The sequence below is a fragment of the Heterocephalus glaber genome, unplaced genomic scaffold (assembly GCF_053883595.1).
Source record: "Heterocephalus glaber isolate CG9 unplaced genomic scaffold, H.glaber_assembly_v1.0 deba00001497, whole genome shotgun sequence".
In the NCBI taxonomy this organism is placed as follows: domain Eukaryota; kingdom Metazoa; phylum Chordata; class Mammalia; order Rodentia; family Bathyergidae; genus Heterocephalus; species Heterocephalus glaber.
In genome coordinates this window covers 2686322-2704506 of record NW_028258320.1, presented here as the reverse complement: position 1 = coordinate 2704506, position 18185 = coordinate 2686322, and the positions used below count along the sequence as shown (strand labels likewise).

Genomic DNA, 18185 nt, shown 5'->3' with positions numbered 1-18185 from the left:
CTGTGTGTTTATGTGCATCAGGGGTGGAAGGTAGCAAGCTTCATCCATCGAAAAGACTTCCTGTCCAGGGCTGAGCTGCAGAACAGCCGGTCTACTCCCTATTTAGTTTTGCCAATCCAGTTTCTTCTTATTCATTCCAGAGATCATACCAGAGCCACTAGTGAAATCTGGAAACCTTGCAAATATGGAGAACTCCTCAGTTTACTGGTGAAAAAAATTACTCGAAGAAGTCAGCATTTTAGAGATGTCCAATAATCATTTTAACAATGTCAACGCTATTTCCAGTTTGAGATTAGAGTCCCACATCCCAATGCATAATCACCTCACTTGTATCCTTATAAGAAGGTAACTAATCAGGGTGTGGCGGCACACGCTTGTAGTCCCAGCTTTTGGGAGGCTGAGGCAGGAGCATTGCTGCAAGTTCAAGGCCAGCCTGGGCCACATAGTGAGTTCAAGGCCAGTCCGAACTGCAGAGCGAGACCCTGTCTCACACACACACACACACACACACACACACACACACACACAACCAAGGTAACTGGATCTACTTCACTCCAATAGCTTGCACTGATATAAAATGAAAAATACTAATCCATACTAGAAAATATAAAGAAAACTTTAATAAGCAATATACTGTAATTAATAAAAATAGCCAGAAGCATGAGGAAACACTGTAGGGCAGAGTGCAAAAGAAAAACCTGTATCATGGTGTAATTATTAGAAAACATTTAAATGAAGAATTTTATTACCACACTTCCCCAAAGTAAGAACTTTATGTGCACTATTAAATTCACAAAGGGTGTTTGTCAAGGCTCAAACTTGAGAATGAAAACAAAATGCAGACGAAGTAAATACTTTCGGAATGAAGAGATATTAGTAATGGAATTTCCTGGGCCCTGGTGATATGGCTGTTTTATTTACTATTTAAATTATTCTTAAGAGCCATGATAAAATGCCCATTTTTGCAACCTGCCACTGCAGGCTCACAGAGAACCTGAATGCAAAGTTCCTTAGAGGCTCCCTATCCTGGGGCAGCAGCAAAATGACTTTAGCAAAACAAGAGCAGCAGCAAGAACTCACAGAGTTGTACATAAGCCATTAGAAAAGTCTCAGGGTAGGGCCAGGAATTTAGTTCAGTGGTGCTGCCACCTACCTCACAAGCACAAGGTCCTGAGTTCAATCCATGGTACAAAAGAAAAAAGAAAAAAGAAGAGAGAGAGAGAGAGAGAGAGAGAGAGAGAGAGAAAGAAAGAAAGAAAGAAGAAAGAAAGAAAACTCTCAGGGATGAGGCCCAATGCGGGCAAATCAAAGTGATGGGAGAAAAATACCAAGCCATGAGAAGGATGTAGAAATGGCCGAAGGTTCTTCCCTTAAGTGTTGTGGCTGTTAAGCCTTTATTCTCCATTTTCTGGATCGTAGAATTGCTTGGGAAGTTATTAAGATTTGAGCTCCAGAGGACCCCTCGGCACACCCACCGGCCAGCAGCTAGGGGCGTGGGCTGGGAGGCCCCTGGCTGTCTGGAGCCCTGCTCCGTCCAGCTCGCTATGCCCACCTCTGACCAGCAAGACGGTGAGGACCCCTCGGCATGCCCACAACCCCGCCCCCGCCTCCGGCCTGGCTGTGCTGCTACCTGGTTCCACACTACAGAGGCACAGGGGGGCATAGAGGCCATTGTCCTGAGCTGCAGAAGTGAACAACAGAGAGAGGGCCTCTCTCAGGCTACTTGATGAAAACTGAAGCCCATTGGAAAAGTGAAGAGAATATCTTCAATAAAGGCACACCAGACCACCGTACTTGGTAAGTTGGCAGGATCATCACCTCCCATTGGAACCTGGACTATCTTCAGGGGAAGGGCAGCTGGAACCTTCAATAGAGCCTTGCAGAGTTCAACCCTGCAGGAGGACAGGGAGCTCAATCTGGGACTTGCAGCCAGAAATCTGCCTGAATTTCATGGGCCTGCGACTGGCTTGCTAAGACTCACTGACTTACATCTGCACACTGCTGCCCATGTTGTCTATTGTGACAGCAGAGACATACCCTGAAGGAGGCCCTTCATTTTTATCTTTATTTGTTATTTTCAAAATTATTATTAGTATTTTTTTGCTCTTATTTTAATTTTTTTTCTACTCTTTTCAAATTTTTATTTTTCTCTTTTTTTCTTTCTTTTCTCTTTTCTTTCTCTTTCTCACTCATTTCCTTGCTGTTCCACATTGTTCTTCATCTCCCTTTGTGTTCCTGTTCTGGCCCTAACTCATATTTCTTCTTTATTTTTCTTTCTCTCACCTGTGTCCTCTGGCCTCACTGCTAATCTTCCCCTATCCTTCTACCTACCTATCCCTCACTCCCCAACTCCTTTAAACTCCCCATCCTATAGGGTAAAGTTGCTATATTGAAGTTTATTCACTATAAACATATGTTGGGTTGGTCCTCGATTTTTATTTAATTCACACAGTTAAAGGTGATAGATTAATAGCTACCACAAATTGTCATTTTCTAAGATATACTTGATGCTCTGGTGCTGCTGATTGCATCACTTGGGCTAAGGTGTTGTGATTGATCTAATCAGTTGTTCTTCCTGGTATAATGAAAATGAGATAGCCTCAGAGTCATTAGAGACTCAAAACCTAAAGACCAGCTATATCTGGAAGACACCTTTGAGAAGCAATCATTCCATAAAGGTTCTAACTACAAGCAACAAAGATACTTACAATAAGCAACTTCAGACTGTTAACCAAGGAATTAAACCAAGGACAACACCAAAAAAAAAAACAAAAAAAAAACCGAGAAGACATTTAGGCAAGGCACATACTCAGACTTCCACCCCACAAAAGGCAAATTCTGGGGGAAATGAAGTGGAAAAGTCAGATAATCAACCACCTGGACACCCTGAACTGATAGCACAGGAAGTAACAAAACAGATGAATGAGGCCCTAGAAAAATTCAAAGCAGAAATAATCGCCCAGATAACTACAGAGATGGTGAGCAGAGTGAAAGACATGATTAGAGGTTCTAGAACAGAAACAGATAAAAAAATAGATGAGCTCAGAAACATGCTGGAAGCCATGAATGCCCAGCATAAGAAAAAATTGGAAAACATGATCGCCCAACATAAGAAAGAAATGGAATCCATGAAACAGATTCAGATATTCAGGAGATTAAAAACTCCATTGAAAGTATGCACAGCAGATTAAGGGAATGTGAAGATAGACTATCAGGATTGTGGTTAATGACCATGAAAACAGAGATTTCTTAAAAATCATAAGGGACCATGAGAAATCAATCCAGCAGCTCTAGATGATACAAAGAAGAATAACATAAGACTGATAAGACATCCGGGGATTTAGCTCAGTGGTTTCGCCACCTGCTGTGCAAATGCAAGGTCCTGAGTTTGATCCCCAGTACCAAAAAAAAAAAAGACTGATAGGAGTCCACAAAAAAACAGGAGAAAGTACAATTGACATTTAAAAAAAAACTGTTCACAGAAGTAATGGTAGAAAACGTCCCAGACAGAGGTGGAGAATTGGACATACAGATAAGTGAGGCATATAGAACTCCAACTAGCCATGACCAAAAAAAAATCTACACCTAGACATATAATAGTCAAGATCCCAGAAACCCAACAGAAGAACAAAATCCTACAGGCAGTTAGAGAAAAGAAACAAATCACCTACGAAGGAAAGCCCATCAGAATCACAGCAGACTTCTCAACACAAACCCTCAAGTCAAGGAGAGCCTGGAGGGAAGTATTTCAAGACCTAAAAGAAAATAACTTCCAATCTAGACTGTTGTATCCTGCAAAATTAACTTTTAAAATTGATGGGGAAATTAGATATTTCCATGACAATGAACACCTGAGAAATTTCATGAACACCAAACCAGCACTCCAAACAATTCTAAACAATATCCTAGAACAAGAAAATGAAGTTTGTCACAACTACATGAGGCCCAACAAAGGGAAGCCATCAGGCAAGGTAAGAAACTAAAGGAAAAGGGGGAAAAGTAAGAAATAAAAGAGCCAACAAAAGTAAAACATCATGACAAGGATGTGTCAATATCTATCAATTATAACCATCAATGTTAATGGCCTCAATTCACCAATCAAAAGAAACAGACTGGCAGAATGGATTAAGAAGCAAAATCCAACAGTATGCTGTATACAAGAAACACACCTAACTCAAAAAGAAATTCATAGACTGAAAGTAAAAGGATGGAAAACAGTTCTCCACACAACAGGAAACCAGAAAAAAGCAGGTGTAGTGATTTTATTTGCAGACAAAGTAGATTTCAAACCAAAACTAATTAAGAGAGACAAAGATGGTCACTACATCCTTGTGAAGCGAACAATCCAAGAGCAAGAGATGACAATCATAAATATATATACACCAAATACAAATGCCCCCAGCCATACAAATCAAATATTAATGGACATGAAAAACCAAATAAGTACTAATACAATTGTGGTGGGGGACCTCAATACCCTACTATCACAAAGAGATAGATCATCTAGACAAAAAATTAACAACAAAATTCTAGAACTGAACCAAGCTATTGAACAAATGGACTTAATAGATGTTTCCAGAGTGTTCCACCCCACAAAATCAGAATACACATTCTTTTCAGCTCCAAAATAGACCACATGCTAGCTCATAGGACATGTCTAAGTAAATGTAAAAGAACTGAAGTTACCCCCTGTATATTATCAGACCATAGTGCAATAAAATTGGAAATGAATAACATAAGAAACTGCAAAACCCCCACAAACACGTGGAAATTGAATAACACCCTCCTGAACAACCAATGAGTCACAGAGGAAATTAAAGAAGAAATTAGAAAGTTTCTACAAGTAAATGATAATGCCAGTACAATATACGGGAATCTATGGGACACAATGAAAGCAGTTCTATGTGGGAAATTCATAGCAGTGAATGCCCATTTTTTAGGAAAACAGAGGGAACTCAAATAAATAACCTAATGCAGAACCTCAAGAAGAGCATAACAAACCCAAATCTTGTACAAGAGAGGAAATTATGGGCCGGGGATTTAGCTCAGTGGTTTCGCTGCCTGCTGCACAAGCGCAAGGACCTGAGTTCGATCCCTGGTACCAAAACAAAAAAAAAAAAGACAGGAAATTATAAAGATCAGACCAGAAATCAATTGCAATGGAGACTAAGAGAACGATACAAAAAAAATCAATGAATCAAAGAGTTTGTTTTTTGAAAGAATAAATAAAATTGATAAACCTTTAGCCAACCTTATCAAAATAAGGAAAGAAAAGGCTCAAATCCATGCAATTAAGAACCTAAAAGGTGAAGTCACAACAGACCCAGCAGAAATTCAGAGGATCATCAATACCTACTTCGAGAACCTGTACTCTAATAAAATGGAAAACACAGAAGAAATGGACAGATTCCTAGATACATACAAATTGCCAAAGTTAAATGAAGATATAGAAATTCTAAACACCCCAATTACAATGAGTGAAATTGAAAATGTAATAAAAAATTTACCAACAAAGAAAAGCCCAGGTCCTGATGGCTTCACTGCTGAATTCTACAAGACATTTAAAGAAGAACTATCACCATTACTCTTTAAACTCATCAAGGAAATTGAAAGGGAAGCAAGGCTTCCAAATTCATTCCTGGAAGCAAGTGTTGCTTTCATTCTAAAACCAGGGAAAGAACCAACCAAAAAAGAGAACTACAGGCCAATGTCCCTAATGAACATAGATGCACAAATCCTCAACAAGATACTCGCAAACAGAATACAGAGGGTCATCAAGAAGATCATACATCTTGACCAAGTCGGATTTATCCCAGGGATGCAAGGATGGTTCAATATTCATAAATCAATAAATGTAATACACTGTTAACAGAGTCAAGGAAAAAAACCATATGATCATCTCAATAGATGCAGAAAAAGCATTCGACAAAATCCAACACCCATTCATGATAAAAACCCTATAGAAATTTGGCATAGAAGGTCTTTATTTCAACCTGATTAAGGCTATTTATGAAAAACCAACAGCCAACATCATACTAAATGGTCAAAAACTGAAAACGTTCACACTAATATCAGGAACAAGACAAGGATGTCCACTGTCACCACTCCTGTTCAATACAGTTCTGGAAACATTAGCCACAGCAATTAGAAAAGAGAAAGAAATAAAAAGAATAAAGATAGGAAAGGAAGAAGTGAAACTGTCATTATTTGCTGACAATATGATACTTTACATAGAAGACTCAAAAAACTCTGCCAAAACACTTCTGGACTTAATTGACACATTCAGTAGAGTAGCTGGATACAAGGTCAACACTCAAAAAACAATAGCCTTCTTATACACAAATAACAGACTCACAGAGAAAGAAATTCAGGAAACAATTCCTTTTACAATAGCATCCAAAAAAATGAAATATCTAGGAATCAAATCTAACAAAGGAAGCAAAAGACCTCCACACTGAAAACTATAGCACTCTGAAAAAGGAGATCTAGGAGGATATAAGAAAATGGAAAAACATCCCTTGCTCCTGAGTAGGAAGAGCCAATATAGTGAAAATGGGCATACTCCCAAAACTACTATATAGATTTAATGCAATGCCAATTGAAATTCCAACAATATACTTCACAGAACTAGAGAAAACAATCCAAAAATTCATTTGGAACCAGAAGAGACCTAGAATAGCAAAAGCAATTCTAAGCAACAGAGACATGGCAGGGAGTATCACAATCCCCAACTTGAAACTATACTACAAAGCTACTGTGATAAAAACAAACCCGAGGATCAGTGGAATAGATTAGAAGATGCAGAAACAACTCCAGACATGCTCAGCCACCTCATCTTTGACAAAGGAGCCAACTACCATCATTGGAGGAAAGATAGCCTATTTAATAAATGGTGTTGGAAAAACTGGATTTCAACCTGCCAAAGATTAAAACTAGACCCTTATCTATCACCATGCACTAAACTAAGATCGAAGTGGATTAAAGATCTAAATATTAAGACAGAAACACTAAACTTGCTGGAAGATAAGTTAGGTAAAACTCTTGAAGACATTGGCATAGGAAAAGACTTTATGAACAAAATCTCAGAAGCACGGGAACTAGCAGAAAGAATCAACAACTGGGATCTCATTCTATTAAAAAGCTTCTGCACTGCAAGAGAAACCACTAACAGTGCCAAGAGACATCTACAATCTGGGAAAATATTTTTAGTGGCTGTACCTCTGACAAAGGACTACTATCTAGAATATATAAAGAACTAAAAAAAAAATCAGACCCTCCAAATTTAAAGACCCAATTCAAAAATGGGCATCTGAAATGAACAGACATTTCTCAGACAAAGAAGTAAAAGCAGCAAATAAATATATGAAAAAATGTTCAACATCACTGGTCATTCGAGAGATGCAAATGAAAACAATGCTAAGATTCCACCTCACCCCTGAAAGAATGGCTCCTATCAAGAAATCAACCAGTAACAAATGATGGCAGGGGTGTGGGGAGAAAGAAACCCTTCTCCATTGTTGATGGGAGTGTAGACTGGTGCAATCACTATGGAAATCAGTATGGAAAAACCTCAAAGAACTATGGCTAGAGTTCCCATTTGACCCAGTTGTTCCCCTGCTGGGTATTTTCCCAAAAGAATCATACCACAGCAATATATTTGCACCCATGTTTACAGCAGCACAGTTCGTAATAGCTAAAGCTTGGAAACAGCCCAAGTGCCCATCAACTGGAAATTGGATAAAGAAGATGTGGGTTTTTTTTTTATAATACAGAGTACTACTCAGCCATAAAGAATGAGAAACTAGAGACATTTATAGCTAAATGGATGCATATTGAGGCCATACTCTTAAGTGAAATAAATAAGACACACATGTGTAAATACTGAATAGCTTTTCTAGTGTGAGAAACTGAAAGTGTAAAAAGGATTAAAATAAATAATTGATAATTTGAAATAGGAAGAAAAGGTTCAAAAGGGTAGGGGAAGTGGGAGGGGAAGGGGAAAGGAAAGAAGGGAAAGGAAAAATTATGAGAAAAGAAAAAAATGGAAATGAAGTCTTTGTAAATAGGGAAGGGCGCACAGGTAATGGGGAAAAAATCAGAACCAAGATACATCATGTACAGGTACAAGCACCCAATGATAAATGTAAACGTACTGTATACCTAAAATGCACCAATAAAAGAATTTAAGGAAAAAAAATTTGAGCTCCACCTCCCCTCTTCCCAGGATCCTGACTTGAGTGGTTTGGTGTGGATGCCAGGTGCTGGGTGTGAAGCACTGCTGAATTTGGTTGCTCCACCCAATGCACTTCTCAAAAGCTAAACACTGGCCACCAATAGGAAAAGTCAGAGGACATCATTCCTCTTTCTGCAGGAGGTGTTGGGAGGAGAGTAAGAATGTAATACTGAGTTTCAGAAGACCAAGACTTTGGAGGCAAGTGTGTCAAATATTAAACTCCTAAAGGGTGAGTGAGGCCAGAGGGAAGGTCCCCTGTTGAAATGTTCCCAGGCAGTGAAGGCCAGTGTGAGTCCAGGCTTCTGGGAATGAAGGCTCTCACAAGGTCAGCAGAAGGGTGGCTGGCAAGGGCAGAGGCGTCCCTGAGTGGCAGTAAGGGTGGCAGCTGCTGCAGGAACCTCCCATCTAGGGCAGCTGCTGTGCTCAGTGTGGATGGACAGGAAGCTCCAGAAGGGGAAGGCGAGGGAAGGGGTGTGTGGCGAGTGTGCAGAGCTTAGGGAGGAGTTGCCCTTCCTGCTCCTGCCTCGGCAGCCTAACAAACCACACTCCCTACCACTCTTCTACTTGCCCAAGTCATCCCTGACCAGCTCAAACTATTTGCCCTTCCCCGAGGAAGGGAACAACTTTGGCTCTCTGCAACACAGAGAGTAGGGGCCCGTGCAGCACAGTGTGACGTTGGGTAGGGCAAGGTGATGGCCTAATGCCAAACCACAGTTCAGGAGACAGATAACACTGGGGAACCAGCGGGGGGCTGGCTATTTCCCCCTGGGCCCTGCGTGTGGCTGTGGGATGGGCTTCAGTGTGAACCCCGCCCAGGTCCACAGCTTCAGATTATGTGATATGAGTAGATTCCTTGTTCTTTTTTCAGTCTCTGTGAGGACAAAAGTACACGCAGCCCATTTGTATAAAGCAAAATATACTTGTGTGCTGTGGTTTGGATGAGAATCCTCCAAAGCCCATGGTCCCCAGGCCATGGCACTATTAGGAAGTGGCAGAACCATTAAGAGCTGGGGCCTGGTGGGCAGTCTTCTGGTCTCTGGGGATGTGCCCTTAAAAGGAACCAGAGCCCCTTCCTCTTCCTCTCTTTTGTGTCCCAGCCACAAGGTAAAGTTTTGTCACACCTCCCCACAGTCGAAAGCAATGGGGCCAATTGATCATGGATGGAAACCTCCAAAACTGTGAGCCAAAATAAACCTTTTTTCTTTATAAGCTCATTATCACAGGCATATTTGTCACATTGGCAGTGTGTCAATCTGGAGGACCCTGTTGATTGAATCAGGTATGTGGTTCTTATAGCCAACACTAAAGAGATAAAGGAAATGTACATAACTACATAAAGTTGCTCACATCATAGTGGCCGGGAAGCAGAGAGGGAAAGGAGGAGGAGCCAGGGAGGGCGATAGACCCTCCTAGGCCACACCCTCAGTGATGCACCTCTTCCAACCAGACCCCATCGCCTCCTAAGAGCAAGTTAGCTACAGCATCCCCAGGATCCAATCACCTTCCAAAAGCCCCACCTCGGAATACATGAGGCTTTGGGGGAATATTCTAGATCGAACTGATAACAACTTCCCTATTTCTGTCTCTTAACTGCAAAGATGGGGAAACAGAAGTCCGAAGAGGGACATAACTGACCAGCCACACTGCCAACTGACTCCACAGCAAGTCCTAAAGTCCAGACCTCCTGAATCCAGTGAAGTGCTCTAACACACTAGGATTTGCTTTTAAGAGATTAAAAAAAAAAAAAGTAGACACTCTACTATTAGCTCCCCAATCTAGCATGGAGATATTTTTTCACCTTAGCCCCATGACTGGACTACAGTCCTGCCGCTTTTCTTGTGTTTAGTGTTGGATAACGGTCACTAAAAACACAGGTCACTGCACTGACCATATGGAAAATACCTTCCAAGCGTCTGTCCATGATAAGCAGGGTGGAAGAGTTGAATCATCACTGTTAAGAACAGAATCATAAAACAGAGATTTGTGAATGAGGAATTAAATATCAGAGGCAAAGCAATATTTGTATTAGAGTGTGATAAGGCCTAGCAAAGCGAACAATCCTCAGATAAGGGTGTATGATAGGTTTCAGGGACTGGAAAGCTGTAATGTATGATCCAAAGGCCACAAAGGAACTTAGTAAAAATAATCACCAACAAAGCCTGCAACCTGACCTTAATTCTCCCAGGGCTAGGAGACAGAAAAACACCATGGCCCTTTCTGGTGGGAGTGTGGGACCTCATAAAGTGGTAGGAATAATGAGTTGGGGGTAAACATGTCTAGCCGTTTCTGGTGTGGACATCTGGTGGTGGGGGTGGTACTGGGACTCGAACTCAGGGCCTTGCGCTTGCCAGGAGGAGCTGTGCTGCTGAGCTACATCCCTGGCCCTTCTGGAGTGAACTTTGAATTTCCCCCCATCCTTGGGAAATACAAGGGAATTTCACACACCCATGAGCACAGTGGAAAGCATGGCTCTTGGGATGTGGCAGTAACTCATTTTGTCCTTCACTTGGCCTCAGGGAAGGAAAAATGGAGCCTCTCCATCCCTCTGTGAAACCGAGGAGTGAACTGAGTGCATTAAAATCATACAGCTTTCCAGAACAGAAGAACATATAAAGGTTAAAATACAGAACAGCCAGGTGTGTTGATGTGTGCCTGTAATCCCAGCACTCTGGGAGGCTGAGGCAGGAGGATTCCCAAGTTCAAGCCCAGCCTGAGCAAGCAGGAACTTGTCAAGACTCTGTCGAAATAAAAAATGTAAAGGGCTAGGGATATAGTTCAGTGTGAAAGCCCCAAAACAAAAACAAACAACCCCCCAAAAAAACCTTAAAATACAGAACAAAATAACAAACCCTACAGCCAAGTTGCTTGATAATCAAAATTATTAAATTGCGATTAAGCAATTAGTCTGTAAAAGCAAACAGCAAACAGGCAGGGAACTGCTGCCCAGCACCACTATCCCTCTGACTGCTGGGAATAATGTCAACCAGGCCCAGGCTGCCCCAGCCTACCACATATAACATGTTCTTAGCTGGTCTCAGGCTCAGTTTCCTTGTTTTGAAGGTGGTGACCACCCAACCTTGATATGTGGTTATTGCTGTCACATGAAATGATACACACAGAATTCGTGACCAGCAGGGGCCCTTTCAAGACCAAGCCCCTCTTTTTATAATCTGATCAATGCATAGATATTTACTGAGCTCTTGACTGTGCCCGGGTGCTGCTGGGACAGCAGGAGAGACCGTATCTGTCCTCGGGAACCTTACCATGTCATGGTCGGGCGGGAGCCCCATGAAATCCATTACTAAGACCTAGGAAGTCAGAGGAGGTAAAGGGCAACAATGGCGAAGAAAGCAGCTAGAAGTGGCAGCATGTGCTCCCACTGCTCCCCCACTGAAGTGCTCCCCCACTTCCTACTGCTCCCCCACTGAAGCCGCAGCCCCTCATTAGCACCTCCTGTGTGCTAACTGCTCTCTGGATTACCTGTACAGTGGAGTGTAAAAACGCCACCGTGTAGAGCATTGGCTTCCACATGGGTAAATTATTGACATCCAGGAGGTCCTGATTAATTCCAGCAAATGTTCTTTTCAGACCTGCGCGTACACCTTGGGGTGGCTCATTAGTGAATTTGAGAGAAGTCTGCCATCAAAAGAAAACAGTTGTTTTGTTGCTATCAATTACTGTAAAGGCTAAAATAGACATTACGATACATCAGACAACAAGATGCTTGTGGCACATAAAACGTGGTGTGAAATTCAGCACTGCAGAAACTAATTACACTCATCGGAGCTGAAACTGAATAAATTACTACCCTCTTAGCTCTCTCGCAGAAATATTTATTATATAACCTGGGCAATTATGGTCAAGATTTTGATGATTGTTAAGATTTTGCAGTGCAGACTCTACTGGGCCAAAGAGCCCTGCTGTGTTTCCATCTTTCGATAGTGTTGATTATGCTATCATTACTGGTGTAAGTGTCAATGCAAAGCCTCATATCTCATAGCAACAAACCTGAAGCAATGTAATTGGAAATCGATCATGGGGCTCTGTAGTTATCCATACTCGGAATGAATCATCATTGGCTTCGGTGGTCATTAGTGTCTCCAGTAATTCCTCCATGAATTCCAGGCCAAGGTGACAGTTTTGCAGTAATACCCAACCACCCTGCATACAAAAAATGGGTTTATTTATTTCATATTTATTTCTTGAAATTATTTTGTGATCATTTTAGTAAAACAAAATGCACAGAATGAAAAAAATGCTTACAGCATCTGATTATACTAGTGTGAGGAATATACATATTTTAAACCATATGTCAATACAATCATCTGTTACTGGTACAACCCAATTATTTAGAATCAGGTGGGTTCAAAATGCCTATATTCTGCTATCCCCATTCAGAAGAGAACAGAAATTAAAACTTAAAGATAGCCTTGTATAAGTACACTGTGTGCACCATCTAATGGTAGGAATGGTAATTTAAACTGCCTACAGTAAATCAGGACTACCTCAAAACCAAGAAAACTGGATCATGGTCACCCACAGTTACAAAGAAAGATACACATCCTCTCATGAGAGTTGGAGACTGTATATTTGGTGACATTCACTACCAAAATGCTAAACCTTATTCTTTGTTATTACTCTTTCCACACAGTCCTGAAACCACAAAACTTATAGAACACTACTATACTAAATATGTATGTGATAAAACTACCTTTATGGAATTCAGGATTAGTTTGTATCATCCTGGACCTGGTCACTTCCAGTCCCTCACTCCACATTCCATAATGTCATATTCTACAATGTCACATTCCATAATATCCTAAATCTGGCATCTCTCAAGGTGACATTCTGGCTGCATTTGTTCATTTTTTTCCCCCTAGTAATAACATTATCAATACTTACCCTACTGTGGAAAACAGAATTTGGAAGTTACAAAAACTAGTATTCCAAAGAATGTTAGTGTGAATGAAATATTTAAATGAAAAAGTTTCTCATTCATTGAAACTAAAGAAATGACCTGATCCCAATGTTAAACTGTCAAATCATTCAATAGAGTGAAACATTTGATCTGAGTAGAAATAATTATATATAATTGCTTATATATAAATTAAATATAATTTATCATTGAATTTAATTAAGTGGTAAAGATTAACTCTTAGCACACTTGAGAATTAATGACTAGTTTGAAATTTTGATGACTCAAGTAGAGTTTTAGCCCATTAACCCTCTCTAATTATTAATTCCCAGGGAAAAATCTGTGCCAAAGTTATTATGGCCATGATGAGATCAAAAGCTTAAAAATAAACCAAGATCTTATTTTATTTTATAAATGATGCCATTTCTTATTACAGTTGAGGTGGCTGTCTACAGAATATTTCTAGAAAATTAATGTCTTGTGTATTTATTAGGTGTAATGAGAACTATTTCTCAATATTCCATATAGGTTGCAACTTTCAATGAAAACAATTTTTAATGTTTAAATATAAAGTCTGTAAATTTTTCTTATTTGCCTGAAACGATCCCTTAATAAAAAATGAAAGCCTGCCTTTAACTAAAAATTGAAATCTAACTGTCCCAGACTGTCACTTCTTAAGTACTACCTGCTAATACTGAAATTCCAAGACTATTGACTGCACCCTCAGGAACCAGAAGATGTGCTTTCCAAATCATAAATAAATAAAAGAAAACAAAATGAAGTATATATCATAGAAAATGGAAAGCTTACCATGAGGTGTCAGGAGGAAGCTAACTTGAGGATTAAAATCACAAAGTGGAAAACAGGGATTGAGCATCAGAGGCAGGATGTTTCCCACCACTGTAGTGTTCCTAGGTCAGTCAGAGGGATGGGAAAGGAATAGTAATAAGGTTGCAATAGGCACAGTAGCTCCTTGCTACATACCTGCTTCATTGACATCTGAATCAGCTTTCGAGCATGCACTTCCTGTCCTTGTCCCATTGAGACAGTCCTACATTCTGTAACATAGGAGAAGGTTCATGATGATAAGATGTAATTTTTATAACAGGATTGGGATGAAAAATTAATTCTGAAGTGATCCTTGCCTCCATTCCTCTATCACTTCTGAGAAGGAACCTGTGCTGTTCAAATAGGCCTGGCCTTTGGTGTGTTGATCAGAAAAATGAATAGAGCAGAGGGTTAGAGACAGCACCTGGAAAGGATGAGGCAAGGAACAACAACAAGACACAGGTTGGTCAGAGAGAGGGGAAGGGAGAGAGATAAGAGATAGAGGTAGAGAGCACAAGCAACAGGATTAAGGATCCAGAAATAAACTCTCACATATATAAGGTTGGTTGAGTTTCAGCAAGGGTCCCAAAACCATTCAGTGTGGAAAAGGACAGGATTTTCAACAAATGAATGAAGTTTGACCTTTACATCATACAACATACAAAAATGAAAGCAAAATGAATCAGAGACATAAATGTCAACATCAAAACTATAAAACCCTTCAAAGAAAATATAGGAGTAAATCTTTGTGACCTTGGAGAAGTGATAGGTTTTCTGGATTAATACCCTAGATGTAAGCAACAAAAGAGAAAACAGGACTATAAATTGAACTTCATCAAAATTCCAGAACTTTTGTGCTTCAGTGGGTACCATCAAAGGACAACCTACAAAATGCAGGAAAATACTTACAAATCATACTTCTGATAAGGGTCTGGTGTCCAGATTCTATAAAGGACTATTTCAATTCAACAATAAAAAGTCAAATAGCCCAATTTAAAACTGAGCTGAATTGACAATTCTCCAAAGAAGATATAGGCATCAAGCACTTAAAATGATACTCAACACAGGGGCCGGGGATTTAGCTCAGTAGTTCTGCCGCCTGCCTCGCAAGCACAAGGTCCTGAATTTGATCCCCATTACCAAAAAAAAAAAAAAAAGATACTCAACATCATTAGTTATTCAACTAATGCAAATCAAAACTACAATGATAGACTATTTCACTCCCATAAGATAGCTATAAACTTTTAAAAAAATTTTTTACATTTTTTTAAAGAGCTCTTCTTATATGAGCACTTCTTTTTTTTTTTTTTTGGTACTAGGGATCAAACTCATAACCTTGAGCATCTGAGGCAGGTGCCAGAACCACTGAGCTAAATCCCTGGCCATAGCTATAAACTTTTTTAAAGGGGAAATAGCAAGTGTTAGCAAGGATATGGAAAATTTAAGCTTCCCACATTGCTCATGCAAAGTGGTGCAGCTGCTTTGGAAAATGGTCCTGTAGCTTCTCAAAAAGTTAAACAGGGGTTGGCGATTTAGCTCAGTGGTGCTGCTGCCTGCCTCACAAGTGCAAGGTTCCAAGTTCAATCCCTGGTACCAAAAAAAACCGGGGGGGGTTGTCAAGGGGGTTGTCACGTGACCCAGGAAATCTACTTTTCCTTGTCTACCCAAGAGAGACCGAGATGGCGGAGTAGAAGCCAGCAGCAAATTATAGCCTCTCCAGGACCTGGGATCAAGTTGGAAAACAACTACTTAGGAATAAGAGAAGATGGGCTTTAGGAATCAAGAAAGAATCAACAGGAAAGTTAAAAATCATGGAGAAACAGAAGACAATGTAGAAAAAAGAACAAAGCAGTCCAAAATGCTAATCCAGGCTCCCAGGGGAAAGGGAACCCAACTTCACAAACACAAGGTAAGCCCAGAAAGGACCTGAGCCCCAGTGATAAATGACAGACTGGCAGCAATAGCCCCACTTGCAAATGGAGTATGAGGTTTTACCCTGAATGTGACTCCTCCTGTGTGGTAGGCTGGCTTTGGAAAAGAAATCTCTTATAGTGCCACCATATCCCAGCGTAATAAAGTCAGGAGCCATTTTAATAGGGGTTCTGTTGTTTGAGACTGAGCTACTCAGGGAAGCAGAAGTAATAGAACCACCATACTTCAGAGTCTCTGGGGTCACCTGACCACAGTGACTGGGTGGAAGACAGCCGCAAGAAACTGTTGTGGAGAGGGGAATGGTTAGTCACAGCCCTCCTGAGAAGTTTAAGCAGCCTGATGCTCAGGCTGTGGAGGACACAGTGATTGGCACCACTGTCCTCTGTGGAGAGAGCTGAGCCTTTTGAGTGTGGTCTTCTGAGGGGGCCGGGTCCGAGAGCACCAGGATTTAGCCCAGTGCACTGCCTGGCTCCCCTCACGGCCCCTCCTAGCACAGAACTCAGTGATCTCTTTGTTTCTGGCACCGGTCAACATGATCAGGTCTGTGCCTCTGCTCTGATGTTTGCCGTGTCCCTGGATGTGGATACAAGGGCCTCTAGAGCGAGAGTGGCACTTCACAAGCCCACAGTTGGGTACAGCCGTGGCTCAGGTGCACAGAAGGACCCAAACAAGCCCTAAAAGCCTCTGGAGTGAAAATAGCCCCGAGGCAGACAATTCTGAATGACCCCTGCCCAGCGGGAAGGTGGGGTAGGACTCAGCATTTGCTCCTAAGTGGGTCTGGAAACACAACAGGCCCCAGGGGTGACTCACTATCCTTCCCCCACATCTAGTGGATTTCATTACTATAGGTTCTGAAAGGAACTCTACCCAACCAAACACATCAGTGTGGAGGAAACATTTTGCACTCATTTTTTTTGGTTTTTTTAGGTGTTTTTTTCTTTTTCTTGTTTATTTGTTATTGTTTTGTGTTGCTTTTAGCTAATTCTATTAACTCTTTTTATTCTTCAATTGAATTTTTATCACACTTTTTTTCCTCCTTACATTCCTTTTCAAATTTTACTTTTCTTTTCTCCCATTCCCCACCCATCCACTTTTTATTATTATTACTTTAACTTATTTTTAGCTTTTTTAGTTTATTATATATTATTATTGCTTTTTTCCTATCATTAATGGTGGTAGTTGTAGCTTTCCATTGGTTATTACTGTATGTCAATATCTGGTTTGTCTTTGTGTTATCATAGTTACTGTGGTATGTTTTCTTCTCTCCAAGTGGCCGTGAAGGAAAAGCCCTCAAAAGAAGTCTGGAATTCAAAAGAAGTCAAGACCCTCAGGTAAAAATGGAAGAGATATCCATTCCAGGACATGCACCAATCTCCGTTTAGAAAAACAAGAAGTATGAAAAAAATAAGGCATCATGACTCCTGTGAGTGTCCATAACTCATTAGGGAATGAACACAAAGATGGCGAAGTGGATGAAGTGTCAAAGAATTTGAAACACTGATTTAAAAAATGATGAATAACTTCAAAGAAGATACAAATAAAAGGCTGAATGAATTAAGAAAGACAATGCAGGAAATGGAGGGAAGGGGGGAGGGAGAGAGGGAGGGAGAGACAGAGAGAGAGACTGATTGATTCTGAAGAAGAGCCAAAGAAGAGCCAAATGGAAACCTTAGAAATAAAAAACGCAATAAGTCAAACCAAAAGCTCAGTTGGAAAGCTTCACCAATAGACAGGATCAAGCAGAAGACAGATTTTCAGGGCCTGAAGTTATGTTTAAGGAATTATTACAAGCAGATACTAATAAAGGAAAAGAAACAAGAAATTATGAACAAGACATCCAAGAATTCAGGGATATGGTTAAAAGACCAAACTTAGAACTTCTGGTATAGAAGAAGGTGCCAAGATTCTATGCCAGATTAATGGCATAGAAAATCTATTAGTGAAATTAGAACAGAAAACTTCCCGAGTCTTGGGAAAGATATAGACACATCTAGGTACGGGAAGCATTTAGAACCTCAAACAGGCACAACCAGAAAACACCTCCCCATGTCACATTATAGTTAAAATGTAAAGAGGGCAAAACCAGGAAAGAATATTTAAAGCTGAAAGAGAGAAATGTTATGTCACTTACAGAAACAAACTCATCAGAACTTCAGACTTCTCAACAGAGACCCCAAAGGCCAGGAGTGAATGAAATAATGTGTTTTAAGCCCTGAAAAAAAGAAAATAAATGCCAACCTATATGACTCTATCCGGCAAATCTAACCTTCAAATCTG

The 18185-nt window shown here is 40.5% G+C and overlaps 1 protein-coding gene across 1 annotated transcript in view; it reads right to left on the bottom strand.

Annotated features, from left to right (window-relative positions):
- The window catches only part of Dnah8 (dynein axonemal heavy chain 8), a 262037-nt gene that overhangs the window by 51397 nt on the left and 192455 nt on the right, over positions 1 to 18185 (bottom strand). Inside the window, exons 83-85 of the mRNA XM_087184476.1 lie at positions 14133 to 14206; positions 12242 to 12394; positions 11714 to 11869 (exon numbers count right to left, since the gene is read on the bottom strand). Of these exons, the coding sequence (XP_087040602.1) occupies positions 11714 to 11869; positions 12242 to 12394; positions 14133 to 14206 (383 nt within the window). The remainder of the gene's footprint in view (positions 1 to 11713; positions 11870 to 12241; positions 12395 to 14132; positions 14207 to 18185) is intronic.